Below are 26,197 nucleotides of genomic sequence, written 5' to 3'. Positions count from 1 at the left end.
TGCCTATTGTGCATGCAGGTATATATTACACGTTACAAGCCTGCAGGTTTAGAGAGCATTTTATAAATGTCTTTACTTAAAGATTTCAATAAATAAAACAAAACATATATAAATAAATAACCTGTTTTTGAACTTTGAAATCTAGAGGCTTAAATGCATTTCATTACAATAAACCTTCACCCAAGAACAACGGGGTTTCAACTTTTGTAAACTCTGTATCTTATATTATCCAATTACTCATTGTGTTTCTTAAACAATATCTGTGTAATTATTCATTGTGCTTCCTGTTCAAGTACATTATCCCGAACAATCAGCTATTATATATTATATTATATATATCGATAAGTGATTTACTCTTGTTTTTATCCTTACATTTTAAAATACTAGACGATTAATGGTAAATTCCTTCTACTTTTTTCCCCCCTTCAAATGCTCAAATGGTTTCTCCCACATTAATTTATAAATTGGGTTAAAAGCAATTTAGAACAGTTGGATTTCTGAAAGGACAAACCACGTTATTAAAAGTGTATATTACAAATTTCAAGAAAATAATGAGCTAGAAAATGAAAATAATTATATTATTTATATAGTTGGTAGTGGAACGGTCATGTTGCTAGACAAGAAACCATTAATGCTACATAATCAGTTACCTGCTTTACCTCACTCAGCATGTAGCTTTTACAATGGAGTCTTTTGGTGGAAGAGGAAAATAACAAATGGTGAGAAACAAAAATGAGTTGAAATGTATTAATTCGGTTTTAAAATGCATGTAATGCAGCAATAATATCTGTCAACTTCATAATTTACATTTTTAGACACAGCCCATTGTTTATGCAAAAATGAGCTTAATGGATCTTGGATTTGGAATAATGAAACAAATAAAAATAGCATGGACCTAAATGATAATATTTTGTTGCACAGCCTTTAGTGTAATCAATAAAATCATGTAAATACTGTAGCTCACTGAGATTCCTGCACCTGGCCACAGGGACCTTCTCCAGCTGGGTTGAAGGGTTGAAGTGCTTCTTCTCCAGCCTGCAGAAAGGTGCTGGAACCCTGTTGTTTTTTGTTAGAATAATCTTCTATACTTTGTGGAATTGTGCAGCCCAATATCCGTTAATATTACTGGTAGTACTCTATGCCCCTACCCAGGTGAGTAAGATGGGCCGAGGAGGCCTGGTGCTTCTGTAGTGCAAATAGGGTTGCAAAGCTCCAGGAACTGGAAACTTCTCATGGTATTTAAAGGGAATGAATGGGAATAAACTGGGAATTTGCCTATAACAGAGAACTTAAACGTATGACGGATAATCCGTGACGGATAATCTGGGTTTTTAGGATTTGATGCTATTTCAGTTGAATTTCTATCCTGCACATACGTCAGTCACATGCACACAGCACACTTACTGCATGGCCACAGAGGCCACGCCCCCTACAAGCACTGTGCATTCCTCCATAACATATAACACACATCATTTCCCCAAACCTGCACACAAAATAATGTCCAAGAAATGCCATCTTGGTGAATATTCACATAAATTACATAAACATTACATGCATTTATTAAAAAACAAAGTTCCTTGTGCTGTGTGTAAGCTATTGTGATAAAAAGATTATATTAACAATTAAATCAAAGTGTCATTTAAAATAAAATCTGTATTAGTTTGCATGAATGTCAGCTTCTGACCAAACAACATTTTTATATTTATGTTTTTTTTTTAGAAGTTTCCCCAATTTTTTTTATTAATTTCCATAAATTCCAATAAATCCCTGGTAAGTTTCTGACTTGGAAAACTTCCAAAATTCCCCAGAAGGAGTTTCCCATAGAAAGTTTTGGAATATTACTATTATTATTTAGTTTGTTAGATAATTGTTACATACACTAAATTACTTTTTGCAACCAAAAGTGCAAACACACCCCTTAAAAACACAGCTCTTTGGGTTACCTGTTTTCTTTATTCTTTGTGTTTATTTTTTGTAGCCTATAAATTTACAGAGGAAATACTTTTAGAATTTGAAAGTCCGTATGGCATTACCACGTGACTCATTACCACGTGACTCATAACCACGTGACTTGAAAGCCTCAATGTGTTGGTGGAAAAAAGGTCATGAAAAGCACAAACTTTATGTGTGAAATTCGCAACATTAAATATGTTAATGATTTGATCCATTTGTATTTAAAATAAAAGTTATTTAAGTATCGTAGTGGTAGAGCTCGGCTCGGCTCGGCTTGGCTCGGTTCTATTTTGCTGCATGTTACATGGCATACAGACCATATGAGTGATTAATGCATTGCTAAGGAATGTGTTGATAAAATAAGAATTTTCAACATATTAAAAGAATTGATTCTTAAGTTGGATTTAGTATTTTATACTGAACATTTAATCTTAATTTTGATAATTTTCTTTCATTTCACTTCCTTTCTTTGTGTGTGTCTATGTTTCCGTCTGTCTGTCTGTCTGTGTGTGTATTATGACAAAGAAATGGTAGGCTGTAGGACCCAGAGGATGCCACCAGACGAGGCAAACAGAAGCCCACACTCCTGTCCCACCCTAAAGCAAGGGAGGAGAAGTTGAACTGCATTCCAGCTGTTAACAATCCTTCCACTGCTGCAACTACCACCGGTAGGGTTTAAGGGGAAAAACTGCACTTTAATTTGTGTGCGTGTGTGTTTTTTTGTGTAATCTGGTCAGATTGCAATCTCACTGCGGACTGTGCATCTGAGTTTGCCTGCTTTCATATTTGTTTTCAGTAAACAGTAGGAAGGTGGAGTCGTGTGATCGAATAAAACAGGACCAGGCGTCCACGGGGAGCATTAAGTGAAAGCAGGTACCCTTTCTGCACCTAAATTTCCTTTTAACTGACCAGTCTTCTTCTCCTCTGTGCCTCTCGTTCTCTCTCATTGTTTCTCTGCTGCTGTTTTTCCTGGTTGACCGAGTTGTTACATTTTTGGGTAATGTAAACACTGAATGCACATGCACATGCACATGCACACCCAGGGCACACATACTGTAGCAGAAGAGTGTGTTGCACTTCCGGAAACGGTTCTTTTCGATTTCATTTTGAGCCAAACACAGGCATTGATTACCATTATTCATGGCATTGAACCATTATTTTATTTGGTACAAGATCTGACTCGAATCTCTCGTCTTCCATTAATGAGACAAAATTCAGTTTAAACAATGCTGAGCATTAAACAGGCATTGCACAACTGCTGCTGTATCACTTACAATCACAAGACTAGTTAGCGAATTGCAGTCAGTCAGCCAGGAGGAGTGCAGGTGTGGGACTTATTTCACTAAAAAATTACGAAGAGCAAAAGTCAATGATTAAAGAGAGTTTAGCTTAATAGGAAGTTTTGAATAGGAGTGATTTATGGCAAATAATTATATATTTTTGTAAGAAGAAAATATTGTTTACAGTTGATTTTATAACAAATTGTTTAATAGCTTACTACAAGGTATTTCATATTTATGTACATACCATGCATAAATATGAATGTATACATTTGCATATACATCCATATTGTTCTATATTGTATATACATGTACAATGTACAACAGTCAACACAGTGTGTTTGGAGGTTTCTTCTGCTACCATTGAATGAAATCCATAGCATCTCATGGCAATTATTTTTAGACAAATCGTGTGATGGATTTCAGTTTCTGCTGATTTAGATTTCAAAATGTCTTATATAATATTATTGCTTTAGTTCTCTGCATCTCTCTGCATCTTTAAAACATTTTTAAAGATGTTCTGTTACATTTTTATTTGTATTTTTATTTATTTTTTGCTGATTTTCGTGTTATTGAGATTCTGAAAGCCTCTAAACCTTATTGATCTCCAGATTATTTTGTTTATGTATCTTATGAAGTGTTTCACAGGTACACCAGGATGTCTTCTCCAAAGCAGCAGGACACCATCTCCAGCATAGCAGAGGCAATGGCTCCTCAGTCGTGGTCCAAGGTTAGCTGTCCATGTTGTGTGTCATCCGAGGTAGAGCCGCTGGTTATAATTCAACTGGCCGATAATGTGGAGTCCAACACCAAGGAGTGGATCATGGCCGTGATCTCGGCATCTCATAAGTCCGGAGGTAGGAGAAGACTGCAGATCGTTTACATGTACACTTTTTTGTCGTTCCGAATAAAATCATTCAGATTAAAAGATTCGGCGGACTGTTCACATGAGACGTTGTCTAATCCAATATGCACGTGTCGTGCTTTAAATCGAAATGACATTAGCCTATGTCCTGTTTGCCACCTTGTATTCCTGTCGACATGGAGTTATTTTTTATGTAAAGTGTTGCTCTCAGTTTAGCAACAGCGTGAATTTGTAGGCATACTACAGCTGGAAATATGAGGTATTAGGAACAGGCAGGAGCAGAAGGCTTTGTGAATATCTTTTGCCAGTAATCGGTTTAAAGCGTTTACATGGCAGAATTTTTATTTTATTCGGTTTATAGACGGGTTTCTCCCAACCCTCTCAAACCGATTACAATTTCATTCAGTTTGGGCATTTTTATTACGATTGAGGTGCTTATATCGAGCATTTTCATTCGGATTGGACTTTTAAACCGATTACAATGCTGCATGTAAACATGCCAAGATTCTGCGAAACATTCAAATTTATAATTATTATTACTATAACCATGCGTAATGTACATAGAAATACATGCGTCCTGAGGTGATGTCAAGGTTATAGCGGTGGGTCGTTTGTGAACGATTCATTCATTTTGAACGAGTCTTTAATGTGACTCAGAAGAAGGAGTCGTCTCAAAGAGTGATTCGGATTACTGGATGCACATGCACAAAGCAAGATCTTTGTAGCATATGTACAGGAAACAGAATCAAGTATTTATTTCTAGACCGAGTCGTTTGTTCTTTTATCACTTGACTCCCATATACACTATGCTAAAATATATATATATATATATATATATATATATATATATATATATATATATATATATATATATATATCTGTTTATAGAAAATGTAACATTTTATTTTTGATTAATGGAACGAAATGCGAAAATTACCTAAAAAATTATTTGTTCATTGTGACGAAGAGATTTAAAAAAAGTCACTAAAATGACCTGATCTTCCCATCACTACAAGACTGGTACCAGTATTCTAAAGGATGCTTGAAATTTAAGAATCACAACTGATACAAGATACTTTATTACATTATCATTACAAAGTGTTTTCTGGGTGCATACGAGCATGCGAGGGGGCACACAAGGGGGTGCTGTAGCCTTCATTAAATAAAAAAAACGACAGGAATCCACCTGGTGAACAGTCATACCATTTTTACAATGAACCCTATTATGTAAATTCTAATATCCATAAAATCCATCACATAATTTGCCATCAAACCGATATTATTATCGAGGTAACTTACACGAGGAAAGAAATGCACTGACGATCAGCATCAACCAGTGAACTTTGAATGCAAATTCCAGGGTTTGACAGAAAGGTTCGTGGCAGACAAATGACTTTGTGGTAATCAATTACTGACCCCCTTACTGTGGCCTGATTACGCATGGATACCGCGTAACCATAACTTTTCACTCTTTTAACCCAGTGTTTAAACAGAGAGTCATGATTTTATCTGCATAACATTAACTAGACGTCTGGTATGGTTGCAGTTTGAGTTATATATGTAAATACGATTTATAAAATAAAAATGAGCACATGGAAATATGTATTTAACAGAAATTCACTCTTGAATAGTAACAGCAGTATAAAATCTGTAAAAAATATATATATATATAGTAAATTTATAGTAATTATGCAGTAAATAAGTACTGCTTTAAATAAGTGTTTGAATGGAAATGTACTTGATCTACTGTATATTTCCAAACCACTAAATATTTAACTATAAGTCATGAATTAATTGAAAGCAAAATAGAGATTTGTGCACATTACTGTGGTGAGACCTGCAATGTTGTAGGGTTTAGAGACAGTGGCATTGAGTGGAGCTGGAGGTAGCAGAGCTGAAGATGTTGAGGTTTTCGTTGGGAGTGACGACGTTGGGACAGGATTAGAAATGAGTTTATTAGAGGAAAAGCGCATGTTGGACGTTTTGGAGACAAGGCGAGGGAGGCGAGATTGAGATGGTTTGGACAAGTGCAGAGGAGGCACATATTTGTAGAAGAATGCTGAGGATGGAGCCACCAGGAAGGAGGAAAAGAGGAAGGGCAAGGAGGAGGTTCATGGATGTGGTGAGGGAAGACATGCAGGTAGTTGGGTTGAAAGAGGCAGATGTAGAGGACAGGGGGGTATGGAGACGGATGATCCGCTGTGGCGACCCCTAATGGGAGCAGCCGGAAGAAGAAGAAGACTGTATATGCTACAAATGTGTACTGTATATAGATTAGTGTGTTTGGTTGTTTTATGTATCAAGGAAGAACCCTTTCTCTCTTCTCTGCTGTATGTTTTAGGAGCACACCTACTCACACATCCTGGAGAAGATGCCAGCTGGGGTCGGATTGTGGTTGCGGCGCCTCGCTGTACCTTACTCAGGTCCACTGAAGAATTAGGACTCTGCAAAGCTGACAAAGAGGGGAATATGTTCTTGTTTTCCTTTCATGACCGTAACAACTTTATTAACATCGGTAAGTAATACAAGTAACAATTAAGTCATTAACAATACGCAGCAGTTTCCTGAAAAGGGAATGTTGGCTATGAAACGATTATATTGATCCGCCAGGGTCATTGGATTTAGAACACATATAAAAAAAATAAAGGAAATAAAGGTGAGTTATAGAACAATGCACAGACAGAAGAAAAAGAGATGAATGCACTGCTACGATACTGTAATTAAAACTTTATAATTACATTTGCATTATTCGGTATTTATAGCTGCAAGGCTGTTTGTGAAGCAGCTGTGTTCTGTGTGTAGATGACATGCAGAAGTTCCTGACTCTGGCTGAGAGACAGTACATCGTCCAACATGAGCTGGAGTCCATGAGAGCTGTGAAAGACCAGCGCATACCTGGAATACCTGGAGACAAGGGCTTTCTTAAATCCAGACAGAATATAAGTGAGTTACAGTGTAATTGACAATATAAAGAGAGAGAGAGAAAGTGAGAGAGAGAGAGAGAGAGAGAGAGAGAGAGAGAGAAAGTGAGAGAGTGAGAAAGTGAGAGAGAGAGATACTAAATGAATAAAATACTGGGAAATTTGATACTGAAGTTCATCTTGTACCAGCACCAGTGGAAAAATAACTAAAGAGAGCTATGTTCTGATGGTTATTAGCATGGCATGAAAATCTGGATATGCGGATTCTGGATGGCTGCAAGTTTAAACAACTCAAAGCCATTATTGGTAAAGGAATGCAAATAATGTTCTGGTGTGTGTGTGTGTGTGTGTGTGTGTGTGTGTGTGTGTGTGTGCGTGCATGCCCCTGTAGGTATTTATCTGCCTTCAGTCTGTCACTGTGAATTGCAATATAGCACATGCGCAGAGTGAAGACTGAAACTGAAAGAGTGTGTGTATGTAAATCTGTAAAGTATTGCATCTCTCTTTTTAAAAAGTGCCATCCATAGACTTATAAATAGAATGAAGACAGACAGGGAGAGTATGTATGTGTGACCTTAAGAGTCTCTGCTCTCTCTCTCTCTCTCTCTCTCTCTCTTCCTCTCTCTCTCTCTCTCTCTCTAGCTCTCACTATCATTGAATTGCTTAGTCATGCTGTGCCCAGTCCCCTCCTGCTCAGTGCTGCTAACATAGTCATTCTCTTCCCCTCCCTCTTCTTTCTCTTTTTGTGCTGTAGTGCAGAAGCTGCAGAAAGCAGGAGTGATCCAGGATGTGTTCCCCCTGTGTGATGAGAAGAAGTTGAAAGCTCTTGGCAAAGAGTGGTATTTAAAGAAAAGCTTATGGGGACAGCCTTTAGGTACACACACATTTCATTTACTGACGTTTTAGGACAGAACATTACATATGTGTGACACACACACACACACACACACACACACACACACACACACACACACACACACACACACACACTGTATATTTCCAAGACGATGAACGTAGCTTTTATAAAATGCAATTTATAGGTAGAAGTAAGTATTCAAACACTTTGGTTTTCTTGTTTAATATTTTTCTACTGCAAACAACAACATTCATACACTTAATGTCTATATAAGTATATATTCATAAATATAAAGCAGGTAGACAGAAAACAATAAGCACAAAACACAATCTTATCCATTGCTACCAATCACGCAAACCTCCCCAGAGCAGATTAGAAGAAAAGAATCAAAAGACTTTTCATGAACAAAAGTCTGTACTCAAATAACAGTAGATTCTCTTTGGCAGTAATTCAGCTCTTCATATTTGGACAAAGAAGGGTTGGGCATGTGATTTCATATAGTGAAATGAGATAAATGATGGCAAGACACTGAATCTGGGGAAAGAGATGGAAGTTTTTAAAAGACAACAACCTGAACAAACCTACAGTCCAGTTACACTAAGATCGTGCATTGCCAGGCTCATTTACTGAATTGAATTGCATTTATGATTGATGGAGGAATTTTAAATAGCGAGTCCATCAAATGGACCCTTTGGCGTTAATGATTAGTTGAAGCATGAGTCGTACGAGCCAAAATTAAAGTATTTTAGTGCCTTCGATGCTAATTATTTTATTATTTCTTACAATAGATATCTTATCATTGTAACTACAAACCAGCTTTGCAACAAAGCTCATTTGTGGTGTCTGAATTACGGCTGCTGCAATGTATTATTTAATATATTATAATAATTCTAATGATTATATAATGGATTAATCGAGTAAACGGATAAAAAGTACTTTTTTTTTAAATTAAAGAGCAATACTAAATAAGAGAGAGGAAATAATTCAGACTCCTTAAAGTAAAGTAATTTGTTTTTCTTTTTAGAAATTTTTTATTTGTATTGCTGAAATTACATACAAGAATATCGGTGAAAACTAAAACAATGTAGTGCATTTAATTGCAATATTACATCAAAAAACAAATACAGTTGCGTTCATAACGAAGAAACTCACAATTATTATATAATTATACATAATTATAAACTCGTAAATATCACTCGTGTATTTATTTATTCGCAGATCTCGAAAAATCGAATCCGTGTTTTTATCGGCAGTTTAAATATAAATAAAAAAAAATCTATTTTAAATGACTTTAAAAATGGTAAAAAAACTGTTTTTTTCATGTTTTAGTTTAAAACGATCCCAAACTTTGGAAACTTCCTGCCGTTTTTTTCTTTTTTTCCTGAATCTTCTCCTCACCCCTCGCTATTTTCTCCCCGTTCCTCCATTTTTCATTCTACAGCATCTTCTGTGTTAAACCTGTCCAGAGCGCTACAGAGTTTATCGGGTGGTGCGTCAGTAATAATGGTCCTGGGGAAACAGTGCTCCGTGTTTGGTTAAATGTATTAAGCGAAGCACTTAGAAGAACTTGAGGAACAGTTTGGATATGTTTATCACTTTTTTACTATTCTTTTTCTTTTATTGTAGGTATATTAATATTTGTATTTCAATGTATACTTTTCGAATTAACATTTATAATAAAATCGCACAACATTATGTATAAGAAGTTAAAGTGGATACATGAAGTTTTTCTTTGCCACAGTCACCACTTGCTATGGATAAACTTATATTTGAACTTAAACTTCAAAATTTATAAGAATTGTAACTTATATCTAAACTTATATATAACTTATAATTATTATAAGGAAAAAAGCTTATAGCTTATAATTTTGTGGGATCATCTAATTGTGAAACAATATAAGCTCTACTTCAGCATGCTAGCTTCATTTTTTGTTGCATATTTTTAAACCCAACTTTTAACGGTCTATATTTTTTTCTAGAGATGTTTTAATCACTCCAATGAAAAAAATCCTGTGTCTAATTCTATCTCCTCTCTCTACCACAGACACCATTAATGATTACTTCGGTTGCTCCATCGCTTTCTACTTCAGCTTCTTGGACTTCTACACATGGGCTCTGGTACCTCCAGCAATTCTGGGCTTCTTAATAACTTTCTTTCTTCCTGGAACCCCACCCACTGATGAACCTAAAGCAGAAAATTCAACCTCTGGCCCAGGTCTCTTGAGTGCTGAAGATGACCATCTGTCTGTTAGTTCCCACATGGTGCAGGCTGCGTTCAGCATGGTCTGGTCGACCGTGTTCATGGAGCTGTGGAAGAGACGGAGCGCATCGTTATCGTACCGCTGGGGTACACTGACACTAACCGAGCATTTCCAGAATCCACGGCCAGGTTTCCAGGGAGAGGTGGGAATCAATCCTGTGACGGGCAGAAGAGAGCCGCTCTTTCCCGATTGGAAGAGGCAAATGCGAGTGGGCTTAGTATCTATTCCTGTGGTGGGACTTTTCCTCGGGCTTGTTGTCCTCGGCATGGTGGGATTTTATTACTGCGAAAGCATCACGGCTTCGATTCACAAGACTTCTGGATCGATTATAACGGCCACATTGTCCTACCTGCCCTCTATCATCCACATCGTTTACACCAACATGCTGGGGAATGCCTACCGCACTGTAGCACTGAAGCTCACTGAGTGGGGTAAAGCACGTGAGATCTTTCTTGATGATATTGGCATGCATTAGGGGGGTGGTAGCTTAGTTTTCAAGGCATTGCACTTTGGATCTGAAGATCGTGAGTTCAAATCCTAGCCACATCAAGCGGCCACTCCAAATGCTGTATATGCATTGACTTTTACTTGTTTCGAACACTATAACTTTCAAAACCTCATAATCACTGAGCCTTTCATTTATTTCAGCAGCTTTAATCTACTGCAATCAGTTGTAAGGGTGGGAATGCTACATGATCACTCACAGATGAGGTACTAACACTACTCAATTTTTTCACCTGGAGAGATTAAGCACACCTAAACTCCAAAACTAAACTTGCGCTCAGCCTATGTGACTTTGTTACTTTTTGAGTAAATAAATGTGAGGAAAACATCGATTGACTTTTGAATTGCAAAGCAGGGGTCAGGTCATATTTTCACTTATTCTTGCTGTCCCAAACAGCCATTTGGTGTGACATTGATTTCTTCTCAGGCTCTCATTGACTGTTTTCTCACTGTACTTCACAAAACTATTCTCAGAGGGGTTCACAGTATTCATTGGCAAGAAAATCGAACATTTTGCAAAAATATCAGAGCCTCAGAGAAAACTGCAAAACTAAACCTGAGACACTGAATACTAAAATGAGGGCACACAGGTGGGAAAATCCGGTAGTGTGCACCAGGATCAGGAACTGGACACCAGAACCTGATCACATTAGCATGTGTATATATAAGTAAAAAATGTGTGATTATAATATAATCAAGATAATTGTTGAAATAATGATTAGTAGTGATGTTTTAACACACACGTTCGCTCTCAATAACCCTCTCTTTATGTATCTCATTACTCAGAGAACCACAGAGAAGAATCTGCTTTTCAGACTCATCACACAACTAAAGTTCTGGTGGTGAGTCACACGTCTAAATTATCCCTCTTCTCTCACACTCAATGTTTTTCACTCTCATGAGTTTAGGAGAGAGAAAACAGGAGGCAGGCGACAGGTTTCTTTATAAAAAAAAAAAAGGCTTTATTTAGGTACATTCACTTTTCTTTTTTTAAATGTTTAATTTTAGGGTGCAGATATACACACACACACACACACACACACACACACACACACACACAGACGTACGTCTCATGCATTAAATTTTCTCTCGTGCGCATGCACACGTGATTTTCCTCTCCCCCCTTATCATCACTGCAACAGAACACTTTCAATAATAATCATATGCACATATGTGTGATCCTTAGCACTTTCCTCTGGCTTCCCCCCCTTCATTTACCAACTGACGATTGACCACGCCCTAGCTCCACATTTTCTCTTTCTTTATTTTTCTCTCTCTCTCTCTCTCTCTCTCTCTCTCTCTCTCTCTCTCTCTCTCTCTCTCTCTCTTACACACACACGCACAACCACACACACACACACACAGAAAATGCTGAGGTGAAGAAGATTAGTTTTCTGTCCTTTAGTTCTCACATTTATATCTTTCGAGTTTCATTTACAAACTTAATCCGTAATTGAAGGAAATGAAAGTTTGTATAATGCAAATTCTAGATTTAAAGCGAACACTGACCATTATACCGCTTAAAGAAGAAGGCTGTCTGCAAAAACTGTCCAGAAAAATATGTCAATCCCTAACAAAGTGAAAATCTCGAGGAGCAAGAACAATCCACAGCAAATGGTGTAGCTGTTTGCAAGGGGATCAAAAACCCCAAACATTCCTCTCATGTTGAATTCATGTTGCAGACATGTGGAAGGAGGTTCTTTAGTGTATTAAGTCTGAAAACTGTCAAGTCTGCATAACTTAGGGGGGAAAAACCTACTTATTACCCTGAGAACACCATCCCAGTAAACCCTGGTAGTTTGCATGCTTTTTTATTAAAAGAGTTTGGGAAACTGGTCAAGCTTGGAAGCAAGATGATAGAGCTAAAAACAGGACAATTGATGTACATCAACAAATCAATTTGAATTGAATTGGACAATCATTGTAAGTTTTCTATAGAAGTTAGTGATACCTACCAGGTGTATTTTCCTTTCATAAATACACTTCTACTAAGCAGTTATTACTATCAGTTTTTCTTCCCTAAATCTCTGTTTGAAACTGAATGCCAAAACTCAAAGGACATTACAGGGACATCCAGAGCAAACGCATTAATTTCCCACTCTCTTTCTTCTAGTTCACCTTTTTTAACAACTTTGCTGTGCTGTTCCACATTGCAATCTTCAAACAGGACCTGCACCTCCTACACAAGGTACACGAGACAAGGCCGCTGGGTTTTTTTTGTTTTTTTTTAATGTACCGTATTTTCCGGACTATAAGCCGCTACTTTTTTCCCACTTTTTAAACCCCGCGGCTTAAACAATGAAGCGGCTAATTTATAGATTTTTCCGGGTTTTTTCCCGGTTTCACAAACTTCAAGCCAAAAAACTGAGACCCATAACATTAGACAAATGAAACTGCCGAACGGGTTCAGGTGAACCAATGAAACTCTTTATATTAAATCAGATGCGCTCCCACTGAATCAGGCCGCACCACATCATAAATATGGATGATGTTCCCCTGACGTTTGACCTGCCGCTCACTTGGACTGTCTACAGGAAATGCGAATCATTCCTCACGCTGAAAACAACCAGGCATGAAAACACACACTTCACCTGTGTTCTGAGCTGCACGGCATCGGGAGAAAAGATTCACCGATGGTGATTTTTAAACACACGACGATGCCAAAAGATAAACTCTCGAGAGAAATTGTTGTGAATGGAAGGAGGAAGACAGTGAACAATGACTTTCTTGGTAGGCTACTGTTTAGATACAAGCCGTGTTACAGACACTGTCTTTCATTAAAGCCTGTGTAAAGTTCATTAGTTTCAGTGTAGACACTTATACGGGTGCGGCTTATTTATGTTAAAAAAAAACATCTTTGACAAATTCAGTATGTGCGGCTAATATTTGGGTGTGCTTAATAATCCGGAAATTACGGTAATCTTTGTGTTTTTTAAATACATGCATTATTAATATTAATGTGCCCATTTTCATGTCCTGTGTGTGCGCAGAGGCTGTCATCGCTGCTGATCTTTTCTCAGGTGGTAAACCAGTTCACAGAGGTGGTGGTGCCGTTTGTAGTAGATCGTTTCTACAGCTCTTCACAGAAAGAGCTGAAGGAGGATGACCCGGCCGCTGATCACATGCAGGCCGAAGGCAGTCTGCCTCCATTTCCTGTGAGTTCTTTCTTTTACACAATAAAACTCTGAATTAGAAAGGTATGTAGGCGTACAACCTCTTTTTTTTGTATATATCAGCATTTTTTTTAAAAGGCTGATTTATGTTGTATTTAATTAATCTATAATCTTTGGAATATATACCAAGTGGGAGGTCGGAGCCATGGAGGGAGGTGACAATACGAATCTCACCTAGGGTGCCAAAAAGTCTAAAAACAGCCCTGTTTGTGCATTTTGACATTGCATCCATCTTTGTGACCACATGGACAAAAACCAAGACTAAAACTGTTTCAGATTCTTCACTGCTGTTTGGGCAAAATTTTTTCAGAACCATGACTGTGTGTGTATTTGCAGGGTCTGTTTCTGGAGTACATTGAGCTGCTGGTGCAGTTTGGTTATCTGAGTCTATTTTCCTGCGTGTACCCACTCACGGCCGTGCTTCTACTAATTAACAACATCACCGAGATCCGAGGTGATGCATTCAAGATCTGCCGCCTCTTCCGAAAGCCCTTCTCGCCACCTGAGGCCGGCATAGGCGTGTGGCAGGTGAACCAAACACATTCATACTTGTCCACAGGGCCTCGCTGCAAAGGACCTGAGAATCTTGTTTTTAAAAACTGCTGTGTTGATTTAAGTAGTGGTGTGATTGTATCAGCAGAGCCACCACTTCCTCTTTTGTGTGGATTTTTCTTGGTGTCTTTGCTTATTCTCTGTGTGTGTGTGTGTGTGTGTGTGTGTGTGTGTGTGTGTGTGTGTGTGTGTGTGTGAACACGCCACAGGCAGCATTTGAGGTGTTGGCGTTTTTCTCGGTCATGACGAACTGTTGGCTGCTGTTTTTAGCTCCACGAATAAAAGCATACACTCAGGACGTCGGTCTAAACCCAAGCACTGTGCTGGTATTCTTCATCATAGTGGAGGTTAGACACACACACACACACACACACACACACACACACACACACACACACACACACACACACACACACACACACACACATACTAGGGCTGTCAAATCTTATTATTAAAGATTGTGTTTTAGACTTAACAGATGGAACAGAAGGCAGCTTGAACATTAGCAGTAGAATTACACTATGTATATATATATATATATATATATATATATATATATATAAAAAAAACATTATTATATATCCTTTTTTTTTTATTATTTATACATTTTTTATTATGCAAGCTGGCATTTATGTACAAACCATCATCTTCAACTCATCTTGACGAAATTATTTTATTTATGGCTCCGCCAACAAGGTATATACACTGCTTTTATAGCCTGTTTTATTAGATAAGATCAAATAAATGATGCCATAATTCACACGTATTTACTCTGACTTTTTTTTTTACATCAAGCACCTCAGGAACATTCAGCAGTCTTATATTAGGGATAGGGTTCCTCCACATTTTGAAGTGAGTTCCAGGTCTGGATTAGTACGGGGAAAAAAAGAACACCGAGTATTGAAAAAGATTTGTGTTACCGTACTATTGCCCTGTTCGGTTTTCTAAAATAAAAAATGAAGTATTTGTATAAAGATTTTTTGTAAAACAAACCATATGACCCTTCGACCTGCGTCATTTCCACCCGCTGTTTGCTTACGCTGTTACCTTACCAAAAGGTGTATTTCATTGAGTTAGGAGCAGACTCTTAGCGCTGCTGAAAGATCAGCACTAGACTGGATCTGCTCAGCTGCGAGTGGTTGTTACGTTGTGAGGCAGTGGCCCAAACCTAAACACACAAACACACACAACAAAAATCTGGGATTTTAACATACATCAGAGATTGTAACATAGCGCATGTTCTAGCTGGACTTATTATTTCAGATGTTAGATATGATCTTAAAAATCTTTAGTCCGCATATTTGAGTGGGTAAAAGTATGGAATTTCGAAATGAAACGCTAAAATGGACTCCGCGTGTTAAACATTCATGCGGAGTTTTTGTATTTCTATTATAGAACCAAAAGGTGGCACTCAAGATGACAAACTCGGGGGTTTGTTCCTGGAATTTTCTTTGTTTTTTAAAACCATTTTAAAGTAGTGACAATGTACAGTAGTAGACTTTAAATAAGTTATACAATAAAACCCTGTTCCAGCATCCCATTCACTCGCAATGAAGTATCAGATTATTTTAATAGACTCCTAAAACTATTAGGACATATTTCTGTCAAAAGCTGAGCGTATTCACTACTGCAATCAGAGTAGCAAGTTAAACTTATCGAACATGTGATATCTGCACCTGCTTCATACAAAGTACAGAGTAATTTGCTTTGTAACTGAAGTGGAGAAAGTGGAAATGTCATATCTGAATCTAGAAATCCTTCCTCCTAACACTATCCAAGATGTCAACAAAAAAACTTCTTCCACTGAATTATAAACTATTATAATCGTTGTCAAACCCTAGAAATCAAAACTCCTCCAGAAGAAACACACTGTACACACACCACATACATTTCTGTTGACCTGTATGAAGAATATGACCCGAGAACAGGCTGACACTCATTAACAGTGTTGTGTTTTTGTTTCTGCAGCACGTTTTGATTGTGGTGAAAATGATTCTGGCTTTTGTTATTCCTGACGAACCAGACTGGGTCCAGATCAAGAGGCAACAGATCGAATATCGCACCATGAAGGCGCTCACAGGGCAGGTAATGCACCGCACTACATCTCTGGCCAACAGCAGTTTTGTGGTCAGAATCTAAATAAAATAAGTTTTCGAAATTGGAGAGAAAAATTATTGACAGGTGTAAATGTGGTGTATGTACAGTGAGGAAAATGAGTATTTGAACACCCAGCTAGTTTGCAAGTTCTCCCACTTAGAAATCATGGAGGGGTCTGAAATTGTCATCGTAGGTGAATGTCCACTGTGAGAGACATAATCTAAAAAAAAAAATCCAGAAATCACAATATATGATTTTTAAACTATTTATTTGTATGATACAGCTGCAAATAAGTATTTGAACACCTGTCTATCAGCTAGAATTCTGACCCTCAAAGACCTGTTAGTTTGCCTTTAAAATGTCCACCTCCACTACATTTATTATCCTAAATCAGATGCACCTGTTTGAGGTCGTTAGCTGCATAAAGACACCTGTCCACCCCATACAATCAGTAAGAATCCAACTACTAACATAGCCAAGACCAAAGAGCTGTCCAAAGACACTAGAGACAAAATTGTACACATCCACAAGGCTGGAAAGGGCTACGGGGAAATTGCCAAGCAGCTTGGTTAAAAAAGGTCCACTGTTGGAGCAATCATTAGAAAATGGAAGAAGCTGAACATGACTGTCAATCGCCCTCGGACTGGGGCTTCATGCAAGATCTCACCTCGTGGGGCCTCAATGATCCTAAGGAAGGGGATAAATCAGCCCAGAACTACATGGGAGGAGCTGGTCAATGACCTGAAAAGAGCTGGGACCACCGTTTCCAAGGTTACTGTTGGTAATACACTCAGACGTCATGGTTTGAAATCATGCATGGCACTGAAGGTTTCCCTGCTTAAACCAGCACATGTCCAGGCACGTCTTAAGTTTGCCAATGACCATTTGGATGATCCAGAGGAGTCATGGGAGAAAGTCATGTGGTCAGATGAGACCAAAATAGAACTTTTGGGTCATAATTCCACTAAACGTGTTTGGAGGAAGAAGAATGATGAGTACCATCCCAAGAACACCATCCCTACTGTGAAGCATGGGGGTGGTAGCATCATGCTTTGGGGGTGTTTTTCTGCACATGGGACAGGGCGACTGCACTGTATTAAGGAGAGGCTGACCGGGACCATGTATTGCGAGATTTTGGGGAACAACCTCCTTCCCTCAGTTAGAGCATTAAAGATGGGTCGAGGCTGGGTCTTCCAACATGACAATGACCCGAAGCACACAGCCAGGATAACCAAGGAGTGGCTCTGTAAGAAGCATATCAAGGTTCTGGCGTGGCCTAGCCAGTCTCCAGACCTAAACCCAATAGAGAATCTTTGGAGGGAGCTCAAACTCCGTGTTTCTCAGCGACAGGCCAGAAACCTGACTGATCTAGAGAAGATCTGTGTGGAGGAGTGGGCCAAAATCCCTCCTGCAGTGTGTGCAAACCTGGTGAAAAACTACAGGAAACGTTTAACCTCTGTAATTGCAAACAAAGGCTACTGTACCAAATATTAACATTGACTTTCTCAGGTGTTCAAATACTTATTTGCAGCTGTATCATACAAATAAATAGTTAAAAAATCATACATTGTGATTTCTGGATTTTTTTTTTTGTCTCTCACAGTGGACATGCACCTACGATGACAATTTCAGACCCCTCCATGATTTCTAAGTGGGAGAACTTGCAAAATAGCAGGGTGTTCAAATACTTATGTTCCTCACTGTATATTGAAATTTGGCTGATATAAAACAATACAAATAAGAAACAACATTGATGAAAATCTCAGATGGACAGAAATAATGAGTCCCATAAAAAAATTATAAACAAAAAACGTTAACAAAAACATTGTCTAAAAACAAACAAAAAAACAAATAAAAATAAAAAAAAATATAATATAAAAAAATGTATACATATACAAAAATCGAATCTTATGTTATATCTTTGCTAAACGTGTGGCACAGTGTAGCACATGCACGAGAGCCGAGCATTTTTGTGGAATTTTTGAACAAAATATCAAAACAATGGTCAATGGTGCCAATATTAGTGGAGGGCAGTGTATGTACACTGTATTAGGTTTAATGTAATATAAATGGTAAATATACATAATTGAGTGTATCTTTAGGGTAAATGTTCCTGATGTAGTGTATTACAGTATATTCTGCTCCTTTGCATTTAAAGGCTGTGTATATGTATATTTGTTTCTGGTCTGTGCTATGCCTCGGCTTGCTGATCTCAATAGCTGTGTTTCTGTTTCTCTTCCATCTTGCAGACAGTAAAACATTCCCAGACCACTGAACTCCCTCGCTCATAACAATGAGACAGGAAAACAGAAATGTGGCATCGGTCCACACGTTCACTACACTACCTTTAATGATTAAAAACTTGGTTTGCTGTTGCACTATGAGGTATGGGGATGCCAGATGGTGCCTGAATACGTTTGGGAAATTTGGACCACACACGGCGTCTTCCCCTAGAGGACGGCTGAAGTGGATGGAAAAGGTTTCTCAAAGAAGCTAATAAGATAAAGAAAAAGGTTTTTTAAAGGCAAGTGGTATATAAATACAGAGATATAGAAGTTAGCGAGCTTTAAGGGAAATTTAAGGCATGTTCATTTGCTAGCTCATAAATCTGTGTTCAGAGTATGCACACATATGCCCAGGTGTGGTAATTTACATATTCAAATTTTTTATTTATTTATATATATATATATATATATATATATATATATATATATATATATATATATATATATATATATATGACAAAATGGCACATATGTAATACCTGATGCTTGCACTGGTTGTCACAGTAAACAAGACAAATCACATCACTTATGCAGTACATACATAAGTACCGTTACACTGTATCTCAGATCGCATCATCTGACCTCCTATGTGTATTTAGCGTTTAGCGTTGGTTATATTGAATTTCCTTTTAAATGAGTTCTTCGTTAAATTTATGTCCGTGATAAAATGATATAAATTTTACCTGGTACGATTATGTTATGGTCCAGTGTAAGGTAGGTTAATGCTAAAGGTGTAGATTTTACTATTGACTTAATTTGTTTAGTAAATGCAATCCAACGTCTGGCTAGTTTATCTGCAATTTTTCAGATGTATCAGTGTAAACACACTAATAATTTATGCTTTTCCAAGATGTGTAGAATTGTAAATAAGTATGCGTTCCGAGTCCCAACATATACCTTGCACTATAAACTTTTATCGTCTGGCAACCAAAGATTTTAGCTTGCAGCAATGACTACTTATATAAGGAATGTAATGGCCTTTGATGCCTTTATAAAACTTTCACTGCTGAGTGATGCTTTATTGTGCAGCTATTTTATATATATATATATATATATATATATATATATATATATATATATATATATATATATATATATATATATATATAAAAACCTAAAGAACCAAAGAGTAAGATTACTATTCTTGCCAAGATGTTGTGCACTGTACTGATTTTAAATAAACAAATAATTCACAACAGAGACATTCATTTGGTTTACTGTTTTAATAAATAAATACAAAAATAAATTAATCTCATTGAGACAGAGTCATTGTTTTAAGAAGGGTCAATGGGACTCTAGACATAGCCAGATGTCATTCTACCCCGGTCGGTAAACTGGAGACCCGAGACAATGAGAATGCAAATGAAAAAGTGTAGAGTGAGTAAAGAATGATAATCATGATGTGTACGTCTGTCTCCTTTTCTAAAGGTGTAGTCGAATGTTTAGAGCAGGCCTGCAGTCAGGAAGTGTCTGTGAGTAAGTGCAGTACATGTTTGTGCTTTACAGACAAAAATCTAATGCACACAATTGGTTCATTATCGAAAAACTGTCATCGATGCTTCTCTAGGTTTTTTTTTTTCTTTTATAGTTAACTGTAAATATAAAGGTATATTATCTCCCACATAACAACCAGTTATCCAATACATCGTGTGGCATTTATGTAACAAATAAAGGTCTTTGATTTTGCTTGTTCATGTTCCCCCAGCATATATAGTTATAGTGATCACACTGTGTCCTTCACCACTTCAGGGAGTGGATGTGGTTCTGGTTCTCAAAACTCTAAAGCAAATGTCAGGATATGGAAAATTGTGTGCATTAGATTTTTTTTCCACCTAGCCATTCCTTTTCACTTTACAGCCTGAAGAACCAGTGATGATAAATTCTCCAGGCAAAGTTAATGCACTGACCTTCAATAAACTTTGTTTCACTACTGACATTTTATTTTCTCTAAAACACTTCATGGCTAAAGGCCGTAGTCAGGCTAGAGATCTGTCAAGACGTATTTTCCTGTGCCGTATCTTGATTACAGAACAAGAAAATTTAGTTAATGGATTAAATAAATTCTATAATATGTAGGTTTTAATGCACCGTATACGTTAGAGATACGCTGCACTATAGCTATTAAGCATTAGCTCAGATCACTGTGTCTAAGCTGAAGTTTGGCCGACTTGGGCATTCGACATGTCACCAATCAGCAGCTACGTTTTTGTATGATTGATGAAACAGTACCGTATATTCAGGACTATAATTCATACTCCAACCTGTAATTTTGACTTCTTAGAGTTAAAAGTCAATTTGCTTTTTGCTGCCACATTTTGTATACAGGATTTACTGCGTAACCTTTTGGATTCTGGTGTGCAGTTAAAAGTTTCAATGGAGCTTTTGAGAATCCTATTTTTTCCCATTTTTTTAATTAAGTGTAATAACTGATATTTTGGCTGTAATGACTGTATTTATATAAACAAGCAGACATTAAGTTGATGCAAATGTTTTAACAGCAATGCACCTTCAGTATTGCTCACATTTTTTGTACTAAATATTCAATTCAACAGTGAATAAATAGGTATTCTATAAGACATCGTAAGCATGCCTGCGGATATTTGTGCTTGATATGGATAGCAGAAAACGGTTTGAGGCGGCAGTATGAATGAAATTGTGAATCTGTTCAATACGGACATATCACATGCGCATGTACCGTAAAGTGTAAAGAGAAACAGAATCTGTTTACTAAAAAATGTCCTATGACCAGCAGAAAGCATGAAAATCACGCCAGTAAGAGATATTAATAAACTCTGTTGTAAAATGACAACAACAACATCGTCTTATAGTCCAAAAAAATACGGTTTGTTTCGGACATTTGCTTTTGTTAAAGTGAAATAATTTTTGTCCTTCATGCTTCAGAAGACCTTAATAACAACAACCGCTTTGACAACGTTACCAGTGAGTGAATGGATGTTATTTATATGTATAGTTAAGAAAGTTATTTATCATTCTACATGTGAATGGTCTAATATCGTAGTTGATTCCGTCTTTTTTTACGCGATAGCACTACCAAACAGCAAAACACTTCTGCGTTAGGAGAACGTTTATACGTCTATACGTAGCCTGTCGTTAGTACGATTTCTAAACGTTTTTCTAAAACCTCATCGTTTTTATTATTTAGAAATTCCACTTGTCTTTTCTTTGCTGTTTGATGCCTAGAGCTAGTTTTCTATTTGGTTTGTTAGGTGAAAAACACGATATCAGGTCAATAGCATATACATACTGTAGATAATAGCACACATGCTCAAAATAATATATATACACACTGTACATGTCCAGATGTGTCCCAGAGCTTATACCGACAGACTGCTTGCTCAGCAGTAAACGTGCACCGCGAGGAGTTCAATCAAGCCAGTCTCACTCTCTTCTGATGGTCCTCTTAAATACAATTAAATAAAAGTGAAGTAAAACAAACATAAAAAAACAAAACAAAACAAGAACAATGAATGATATGAAGTCACCAAGTTTCCACCATGCCCCTAGTAAGACTCTGATATGATAACATTAATCAGAATGTACACCTTTTGAAACAAAAATAAAACAAAACATAGCTTCAGGAAGACCAGTCTTCTCTCGTCGGCTTTAAAAAAAAATAAACCTCAGTCCAAGTTTCTGTATCACAGATACGTTCTGCATCTTTTCCATGGTCGGTCCATCCAGCGTGATGCTAATACTACTTTGATCAGTGCTGATGCAGCATGCTCATGTACTGTATGCAGTCAAACGCTTTTCGCGCGTCTCTCATGCTTGGTGTAACCCGACACACAGTTCGGGTCAGTGGAACAGGGATGTACAGTATGTCGTTGTACCGGTGAGTGAGGCTTACTGTCATTTGTAAAGTGTAATAGTGATGCTATGAGGCTCGACCACAATACGCAAATTGTGCCCGAATTGGTTCAATTTTAGTATTAATTGTTAGTAAAATGAAAAGTCTATTAGCTGCTAGTTAGCAGTATTTGGAGTAACTACTTTGTTTCCATTGTTAAAAGCACTAAACTACAGTATCACGTTTTGCAAGGTGTGCATGTTCTCAACCGATTTTCATCTGAAATTATGATCCTGTGATTTACAGCAAGTTTTGATGCAATACTACTTAAATTGCCATCGTATCTTGCCCAGGAAACACAATTTGTATCGGTGTAGCCATATTGTAAATACCGAGAACAGTGCACAAGTGGTTACTTCACTGTTAGTCAATGAAGAACTTTAATATACTGGAGAATTTAGAGCATTTGGGCAGTTTTGAAAACTGACATCCGAGTGTGGTAAGACATGTCATATTGTGAATAGATTATAAATACACACACACACAGATGATCACCAAATTGCGACGGTTCGACTTTTACGAATTACAACTTTTCTCGACACAATTGTAAGGATATTTTAAGTTTCGCACGGCATGTAAACGTAGCAGAGTGTGTTCCACCCTACACTCTTGCCTGCTGTCACATACACGTTTACTTAGCAATTTACACTAACATACTGTATTAATTCTGTTTGGGTTTTTTTTTTTATTATGTACTGAATTTTGTTAAATTATTACTAAATTACAGCATGCAACCCCATACTGATCACAATACTTTAAGACTCCTGGGTAGGGAAGGCCATGTCTCCACAATATTATAAAGTTACAATTAGGTCATCAGAAGGCATCTTCATCGTAAATTGGGGACTACCTGTATATATATATATATATATATATATATATATATATATATATATATATATATATATATATATATATATATATATATATATATAATACATACACACAACGTATTAAACAATTGTTTAGATCTAACAGCTGCTGTGTGTAAAATAAATGTGAACAACAGAAACACAATTCTTTGGAAAGGGAGGATAGGTTTCTAGTAATTCACGTACCGGTTGAGCAGTGTATGCAGAGGTGCAGCACTCACTCAGTTATGATTGCAAAACTTTCTATTTATATCCTGGATCATATCAAAATTTCATACGGGAGCTTTCTTAACGTTTGCCCTACGTGTGCCGCACAACGCTTCGCATCTCTTTAAAAGCTCTAGAGTAGCTGCTACGGTGCAAAACGACAAGCGACTGTTTTATACACAGGGCTTCTACACTCTTGAGACGTACGCTAGTTCTAATAAAAGGTCACTGAGATCGCACAAATCGCAAGTAGATATAGAGTAGATGTTTATATACACAGCAGCGCTAAGACGTAAGCCGCCACGCAGGAAAGCGTTAGGGAATGCTGGGTAAAGGGCAATGCAAGCTATGGGTTAACAGGGACTGTGTGTGTGTGTGTGTGTGTGTGTGTGGGCAGAGCACCTCCGAGATCACAGTAAGAGACAAGGACATGTGCCTGGTATTTTAAAAACCCATTACAGGTAAAGAGGGAAAGAAAGCAGGAACTCTGTTGACAAGCTTTGGGAAATGCCAAAAAGATATAAGCAGCTTTTAGATGTTTCTCCTAAAGCACATGGCAGCAGTTATACTGAGCGAAGGGGATCAGTTTCTCTTTGGATGTGGGCTGGATGTTGAACGACAGCGCTTTCTCACAGAGCGGGAACTGCAGCAGACGCTCGCGCAGATTCACGTTTTTGTTCTTGTTGGAGTCTGTGCCGGCGTCTCTGGATCCCGGCTGACCTTGCTGAGCTTTGCCCTGTGTCTCCTCCGTCCTCTCTGCTTCTCCGGGCACCTTGCGGGTTTCCACCCCGTCTGGTCTGAGGTCCACACAATGATTCTTGGGTAAGAATCGTGGAGACACACAGGTGGCTGAAATGACGTTGGTGTCATGCAGCCTAGGCTTGGACAGGGTGTTGTTGTTGTGCTCCAGACTGTCGCTGGAGACTTCGCTCTGGCCCCAGCAGCACTGCACAGGATCAAGCCTAGGAGGTGCTGGAAATCTGTCTTGCTTCTGAAGGCTCTCATTCTTACGTCCCTCATCTTCAGCTTTGTCTGAGATTCTTCCAGCTTGTCTGGGTTCTTCAGTGCTGTTTTTATCTTCACTCATTGCTGCTGGTAAAGATCTGTCTTTCTTTTGAAGGTCCATATTTCTTTCCTCCTCAGACCTGTCTGAAACGTTTTGTGTTTGGATCATCTCCGTCCTGGCCATTGGACAACATTTGTCTATCTTCGGAAGGTCTTTCTGTCTTTCGCTTTTTGCTCTTTCCGAAGTCTTCATTGCTTTCTCTGGTTCTGCAGTTTCAGCCTCTGCTGATGGTGGTGAAGCCAGATTCTGTAGACTCTGGTGCTGTTCTTGATGTTTAGTTGTGCCTGATTCCCCTGTGTGATTCTTCTTTTCAGTCTTGCCATTTGCTCGAGGCACCACAAGCTGCTGCTGATTGTCCTCAATTCTTTCATCTACAGCTCTGTCAGGAGCCTTTTCTGCTTGTCTGGTTTCCTCAGTGAGGTCGTTCTCAACATTTGGTCCACTGGGTTTCTGAAAGCTTTGGTCTATCTGTTGTTCAAACGTGTACGAGTGCTCCTCTATCTGCGATGCCGTCTCTTCATTTTTTGTCGTTTTTTCATCCCTTTGACACTCCTTTGTGACTGTCTCTTCCTCTTCCTGAAGCTCCTCGTCCTCTGCTAGGACTTCACAAGGTTTATGTCCTTTTAGGATCTCCTTTCCTCTCCCTCTGAGCTTCTTTGAGGCACACGGAGCTTTCGTTAGTATACAATGTTTTGGAGAAGTGTCCAAAGCAGGTGCTCCTGGTGGCACCAAGCTGACTTCGCTACACTTTACAATTGGTTCCGCTTCTTCTTCCTCATCCTCTTCTTCCTCACAAATTTGATGTAAAGCTCTAAGATTTTTGAACACCGGAGGCGGTTCTGGAGGTGCAGAGCGGAGACTGAGCCCTAGGCAAGAGCTGGGACTGCTAAAATCGCTGAAGGATGTGTCCTGACGGCTGGGTTTGGGAGCCAGAAGGTCTCCAGACTCACACACTAGCCGTCGGGAGAAATTCGGAGACACTGAGTCCACCTGGGTGATGGGAGCCAAAGAAGTGTCTCTGAGAGCGTCAGCCTGAGAGCTCCGGCCTTCCACCAGGTCCAGAGGCTCAGAAATAGACCTTCTGTTGAAAAAATAAAAAAGACGTGTTAGATGTAAAAAAAAGAAAAATAAATGGTAAGCAACACTTTAATACAGGAGCTTTGATAATCTAAGACTGGATCTGAAATCTCTAAGACTGGTGATTACATTAGTGAGATCCTCTATTTGCTTGTGCGAAGGAAGCTGTAGACGACCTTGACGAAGCATTATAGAACAATTCTTCGAAAAATGAACTCTACAACCACAGTTAAGATCACAGTGACATTGTGACCACAAACACAACCCAATTCCACCAGCATAGGAAACAAAAAAATCTAAAGGTAAAAGTATCCAAACAAATGCTAACAATGATCAAAGAGGTAATTGCGTATGTGCCAC

At 38.1% G+C, this 26,197-nt stretch overlaps 2 protein-coding genes across 5 annotated transcripts in view; one reads left to right on the top strand and one right to left on the bottom strand.

The window, feature by feature from the left end:
• Positions 1-2,466: 2,466 nt before the first annotated feature.
• On the top strand, positions 2,467-22,232 carry ano10b (anoctamin 10b). 4 transcript variants are annotated; one of them, XM_083561040.1, is made up of 14 exons: positions 2,467-2,621; positions 2,750-2,826; positions 3,872-4,090; positions 6,440-6,613; positions 6,901-7,041; positions 7,774-7,893; positions 9,920-10,567; positions 11,427-11,482; positions 12,754-12,828; positions 13,631-13,795; positions 14,150-14,341; positions 14,575-14,712; positions 16,334-16,450; positions 18,716-22,232. In XM_083561040.1, exons 3-14 carry the CDS (start codon positions 3,892-3,894, stop codon positions 18,716-18,718), a joined length of 2,028 nt encoding a protein of 675 aa, XP_083417166.1. In that variant the 5' UTR covers positions 2,467-2,621; positions 2,750-2,826; positions 3,872-3,891; the 3' UTR covers positions 18,719-22,232. The 4 variants fall into 4 exon arrangements, with proteins under 4 accessions (XP_083417166.1, XP_083417163.1, XP_083417164.1 ...); XM_083561037.1 differs by having other exon boundaries at positions 2,468-2,621; positions 18,712-22,232; XM_083561038.1 differs by having other exon boundaries at positions 2,496-2,633; positions 18,712-22,232.
• snrkb (SNF related kinase b) overlaps positions 19,965-26,197 on the bottom strand; it is a 32,400-nt gene continuing 26,167 nt past the window's right edge. Inside the window, exon 6 of the mRNA XM_083561010.1 lies at positions 19,965-25,841. Coding sequence (XP_083417136.1) covers positions 24,239-25,841 — 1,603 coding nt within the window. The 3' untranslated portion in view covers positions 19,965-24,238. The remainder of the gene's footprint in view (positions 25,842-26,197) is intronic.

The sequence above is a fragment of the Silurus aristotelis genome, assembly GCF_946808225.1.
Source record: "Silurus aristotelis genome assembly, chromosome: 14".
Taxonomy (NCBI): domain Eukaryota; kingdom Metazoa; phylum Chordata; class Actinopteri; order Siluriformes; family Siluridae; genus Silurus; species Silurus aristotelis.
This window is presented reverse-complemented; position numbering and strand designations above follow the sequence as displayed.

What these genes read in the sequence shown, in the direction of transcription:
- ano10b (XM_083561037.1), top strand. Translation starts at nt 3,892, where the DNA reads ATGTCTTCTCCAAAGCAGCAGGACACCATCTCCAGCATAGCAGAGGCA. An exon ending in GCAGTCTGCCTCCATTTCCT is followed by an intron (nt 13,796 to 14,149) that starts GTGAGTTCTTTC and finishes GTGTATTTGCAG; the next exon opens with GGTCTGTTTCTGGAGTACAT. An exon ending in CCGGCATAGGCGTGTGGCAG is followed by an intron (nt 14,342 to 14,574) that starts GTGAACCAAACA and finishes AACACGCCACAG; the next exon opens with GCAGCATTTGAGGTGTTGGC.